The sequence below is a fragment of the Sciurus vulgaris genome, assembly GCF_902686455.1.
Source record: "Sciurus vulgaris genome assembly, chromosome: 8".
Classification (NCBI taxonomy): Eukaryota; Metazoa; Chordata; class Mammalia; order Rodentia; family Sciuridae; genus Sciurus; species Sciurus vulgaris.
Window position 1 is genome coordinate 104,075,438 of NC_136468.1, and position 5,416 is coordinate 104,080,853.

General features: G+C 48.1%; 1 protein-coding gene across 1 annotated transcript; it reads left to right on the forward strand.

Annotated features, from left to right (window-relative positions):
- The first annotated feature begins 1,700 nt into the window (after positions 1-1,700).
- LOC306667443 (tubulin beta chain-like) lies at positions 1,701-5,090 on the forward strand. Its single transcript, XM_079150054.1, has 4 exons — positions 1,701-1,826; positions 2,517-2,625; positions 2,933-3,043; positions 3,701-5,090. Exons 1-4 carry the CDS (start codon positions 1,770-1,772, stop codon positions 4,762-4,764), a joined length of 1,341 nt encoding a protein of 446 aa, XP_079006180.1. The 5' UTR covers positions 1,701-1,769; the 3' UTR covers positions 4,765-5,090.
- Positions 5,091-5,416: the final 326 nt, after the last annotated feature.

Here is a 5,416-nt window from a genome sequence, read left to right on the forward strand (position 1 = left end):
GCCCACCTCCTCCAGCCACACACCGCCTGCCTTCAGTTACCACTCAGTAAATCCCATCAGGTGATTAATTCCCTGATTGGGGTATGGCTTTTATTTCCCAAGAATTTCTCAGAACCTTCTTGCATTGTCTCACACATCACCTTTTGGGGGATACCTAATATCTAAGTCATAGTGCATATATTCCATGTGAATACTATACAATTTTATTTTAGAAACTTTAACATTTTGAGCTGTGAATATCCCAGGGATCCTGGAACCAATTCCTCACGGATGCTAAAGAACAACTGTAATAATTTTCTCTTGCTGTGTAACAAGTTGCCACCAACTCAGCAGCAGAAATTGGCATGTTCATGTTACAGAGTCCAGGGATCAGGAGTTCAGCAGGAATGGTGGGTCCTCTGCTCAGGGCCTAACATGACTGACAAGCCTGGGCCACCCTGTGCTCTGGAGCTCAGCAAGATCCAGTTTCTCACAGCCATGGGCCTTCAGATTCTTGTTTTTGCTGGCTGTTCACAGAGGCTGTTCCCCACTCCTGGAGACTACTTACTATTCCCTGCCACGTGGCCCCTTCCACAACATGGTAGCCCATCCTTTTAGCCATCAGAAGAGGTCTCCACTTCTAAAAATACACATACTTTTCTGTCACCAGTGGGAGAAAATTCTTTGCTTTCAAAGAGCTCATCAGGCCTGTCACTGTGGCACATGCCTGGAATCCCAAGGACGCAGGAGGCTCAGGCAGGAGGGTCAGAAGTTCAAAGCCAGTCTCAGCAACTTAGTGAGGCCCTAAGCAACTTAGCGAGAACCCATCTCAAAATTATAAATCAAAAGGGCTGTGGATGTGGCAGAGTGGTTCACTGCTCCTGGGTTCAATCCCTAGTACCAAAACACACAAATCAATAAATAGGCTCATTTGATTAGAGGAGGCACATATAAGCTCCCTATCTTGAAGTTAACACTTTGGGAAACTGAATTATAACTGTAAAAATCCTTAATAGGAGTACCTATATTAGTGTTTGATTGAATAATTGGGAAAAGATGTGTGCACTTAGGTCGGGTGAATCTTGAGACCATCTTACAATTTCACCTCACGCACCTCCTACTGTTTGGGAGGGGAAACATCATGGTCTTCAAAACAAGATGAACCTGTGTTTATCATAAGACAAGTGACTTAGAAGCTCATTTATTAGTAAACACTGTGCTGTAGTGTGGAATTAGAGGCAGGAGTGGGGTGAAGGTGGAAGCCATGCCCAGGATGGCTGGGAATAGTATCCCTGGCACGAGCTGTCCAGTGGGGGCCCAGAAGCTTGTTCAAGGGAGAAAGAGGTTGGAGCAGAGAGTCTAGGACACCCATGCCCAGCCTGAGAAGAGGCCCGAGGCACCTGCCTACATGCTGGGAGTACTCAGAGGTCTGACTTCCTAAAACAGAACTAACCAAGACACAGCTAAAGCCCAGAGATTCCTCACAGGTGACTGGATATTTGCTCCCACCTCTGAACTGGAGCAAGTCTTAATATGGCAAGTGGAATTCATATTCATGATGAGGGCATCACCTTGAGTTTTACAGAGGCATTTTTGCTCCTTAAACTTGAATCCCTTTCATCTGTAACTGCTCATTTCCCCGCCCACCATTACATCCCTGGGTCTGGGCGGGGTCCCCGAATATAAAGGAGAGCTGGTGGCCAATGCAGTTCTCCACTAAACCAAGCCCTCTAGCCTTCGTCCGCTCCAACGTGGTCTTCAACTCTGTTCCTTCACCCACTTTCGGCATCATGCGTGAAATCGTGCACATCCAGGCAGGCCAGTGTGGCAACCAGATCGGAGCCAAGGTGGGCATGTTGCTGGGGAGTGGACTCTGCAACACAAGGCCAGAGCCAGGGTCCCCAAGAATGAGAATGAATTCAGGGGGGAAGTGGGGTCTTGGGCTTCCTTGTGTGCCAGGGTGGCACAACCTGTGACCATGAATGTGGTGATGCAGTTATGGGTGCCTTGAGTCACTGCCCTTTAAATTACCTAGGGCCTGCCCTTTGTGGGCAGTTTTCCTCATGATGGCCAGTTGCTTCCCCTGCCACTCAGATGCACTCCCAAGCTCGTGCCTACCTTCACTCACCTATTCCCTGCCAGGGTTAGGATCCAGAAGCAAACGTGAACATTGCTGGCATCAACCTGTGCTCTTAAATCAGCCTGGGGTTTGTGCCAGGAGTGGGGCCATTTGATTCTTGGTCCTGCTAGAACCCATCCAGGGACCAATTCATCAGCAGGGATTCAGACATTTAACTTGCCTGAAGTGACAACCTCACTGCTTCCCAGAAGAGGATCTAATGTTCTTCCCACCCTTCAATCTGTGACTATATATGGCTCCTGCTCTGCAGATTTCCAAGCCCACAGGAAGCAAGTGATATGAGAAAGAGGCCAGCAGCTCTCTGATCTGTCTGGGACTCTTAACTGTCTGACCACTATTCTAAGGCCATTCTAGTGACAGGATGCTGGGCCATAGGGTGATTCTTTGTTCATTTCAGTTTTGGGAGGTCATCAGTGATGAGCATGGCATTGACCCCACTGGTAGTTACCATGGAGATAGTGACTTACAGCTGGAGAGAATCAATGTGTACTACAATGAAGCAGCTGGTGAGTATAAGCATATTAAACTTGCTACCCATACTGTAGCAGAGGAAATGTCCTGCGAGCATAAAAATGCATTTTTTGCATGTTCATATAAAATGCCAACCTCAAAAAATAGACTTCATAGGTCCTTAATAGTCTTTTTATTTTTTCCACATGACTGAGCATGCTCAGTATTTTTCTTTTTTAGTTTCCTTTGTCTGAAATGTTGGAATCTTCTGTAATGAATTCTTCTGTGAGACCTATATAGAACTAGGACCCTACCCATGATTCATTTCCAAGCACAGGTGTAAGTCAGCTTTCGTTCCTACAGGCAACAAATATGTTCCTCGGGCCATCCTGGTGGACCTGGAGCCAGGAACAGTGGACTCAGTGAGATCCGGACCATTTGGCCAGATATTCAGGCCAGACAACTATGTGTTTGGTATGTCCTCATGGTCCATGGGACCATGACTCGCCTTCTTCCTAACAGTCACACACTTCACAGTTCTCAGTGTTCAGTGTCCAGGTGACACTGTGTCCACAGATGGCCCCAGTCCTGGCCTAACCCCTTCCAGACCATGGTTTGGGGGGCATATCTCTCTCTAGTCACTCTGAACAGCTCAGGAGTTAATGTCAGCTTTTATTACAGCAGCCTCTGAAGGGAAAGACTCAAAAACAATAAAAGCTTCTAATGAGTCTTAATAGGCTACAGGTAACTTCAAGGGACCAGTGATAACAATTAGCCCCTTTAAGGGCTACAAAGGCCAAAAGAACACCATGTTATAGACAAATGCCTAGAGCCCCTCTGATCATACTGCACCGTCCCCTTGTCTAATTCTACTTCATTAGACTACTGAACACTATTTCCTTAATTTGAGAAGCAGCTGAATTTTGTTTTCTCTTCCTCAACTTGCTTTTTAACAGTAGGATGATCCCCAGCATTTTGGAGGGTCACTGATACATTCAGTCTTCCAGATAGTTCACCTTTTAGATATGTTTTTGTTTCCTAAGACTGACTAGTCCTACCTTCTCCACATGGCAAATGACAACATCCAGAATCCTTGTATATTGTGTCTAATATTCTCTTTCCCTCTGGCAGGTCAGAGTGGTGCAGGAAATAACTGGGCCAAGGGCCACTACACAGAGGGAGCAGAGCTGGTGGACTCCGTCCTGGATGTGGTGAGGAAGGAGTCAGAAAGCTGTGACTGTCTGCAGGGCTTCCAGCTGACCCACTCACTTGGTGGTGGCACTGGGTCGGGCATGGGCACCCTGCTCATTAGCAAGATCCGGGAGGAGTACCCAGACCGCATCATGAACACCTTCAGCGTCATGCCCTCGCCCAAGGTGTCGGACACGGTGGTGGAGCCCTACAATGCCACCCTGTCTGTCCATCAGCTGGTGGAGAACACAGATGAAACCTTCTGCATCGACAACGAGGCCCTGTATGACATATGCTTCCGCACCCTGAAGCTGACCACCCCCACGTACGGCGACCTCAACCACCTGGTGTCGGCCACCATGAGCGGGGTCACCACGTGCCTGCGCTTCCCCGGTCAGCTGAACGCAGACCTGCGAAAGCTGGCGGTGAACATGGTGCCCTTCCCGCGCCTGCACTTCTTCATGCCCGGCTTCTCGCCCCTGACCAGCCGGGGCAGCATGCAGTACCGTGCCCTGACGGTGCCCGAGCTCACCCAGCAGATGTTCGACGCCAAGAACATGATGGCCGCCTGCGACCCCCGCCACGGCCGCTACCTGGCAGTGGCTGCCATCTTCCGAGGCCGCATGTCCATGAAGGAGGTGGACGAGCAGATGCTCAACATGCAGAACAAAAACAGCAGCTACTTCGTGGACTGGATCCCCCACAATGTGAAGACGGCCGTGTGTGACATCCCGCCCCGCGGCCTCAAGATGTCAGCCACCTTCATCGGCAACAACACCGCCATCCAGGAGCTCTTCAAGCGCATCTCGGAGCAGTTCACCGCCATGTTCCGGCGCAAGGCCTTCCTGCACTGGTACACGGGCGAGGGCATGGACGAGATGGAGTTCACCGAGGCCGAGAGCAACATGAACGACCTGGTGTCCGAGTACCAGCAGTACCAGGATGCCACCGCCGAGGAACTGGGAGACTTCGAGGAGGAGGAAGAGGAGGAGGAGGAGGCTTAGGAACTTCTCAGCTTCCTTGGTAAACTTCTTGTCCTCCAGCATCTGCTGGTGAACTATGCTGCTCAGGTTTGTCTGTCACAAGTTCACGGTTGATAAGAATGTGGATCCCCTCTAAAAAGGGCAGTATTCGCTTTCTTAAAATATCTATACTAATAATGCATGTAGCCCATACTCTCCAAATTTTTGTTCAGACTCTTTCTGAGATAGCAAGTTTCAGGATTTCATCTTTGAGCAGTATAGGTTTTCTGTGTCAGTGCTTTGAACAGTATGTGTGCACCTTTAGTGAAGAGATGTATGTTTTTATGTTCGCTTTCCTGAAGTTTAAAATAAAGATATTTCTCAAAAGCAATTGGGGAATGATGCGGTTCCAGAATCACTGAATCTGTAGAATCAAGCCTTAGGTAAGGACTTCTGTCTCTATCTCCTTTTGAACAGTTTCAAATGCAAATAAAAACAAGTGCTCCTTTACCTGTCAAATAGTATGCTCTTTTAGAACATGTCGAATTAGACAGGGACATAACTGAGTTCCACCTAATATTTGAAAATCACAGCAGGAATTGAACATGATGGAAACTAAAAATTTAACTTTTTAAAAATATTACATCTTTTCAGGTGTTACAACTAGAGGCTCCTTTCAATATGTCATTATTCC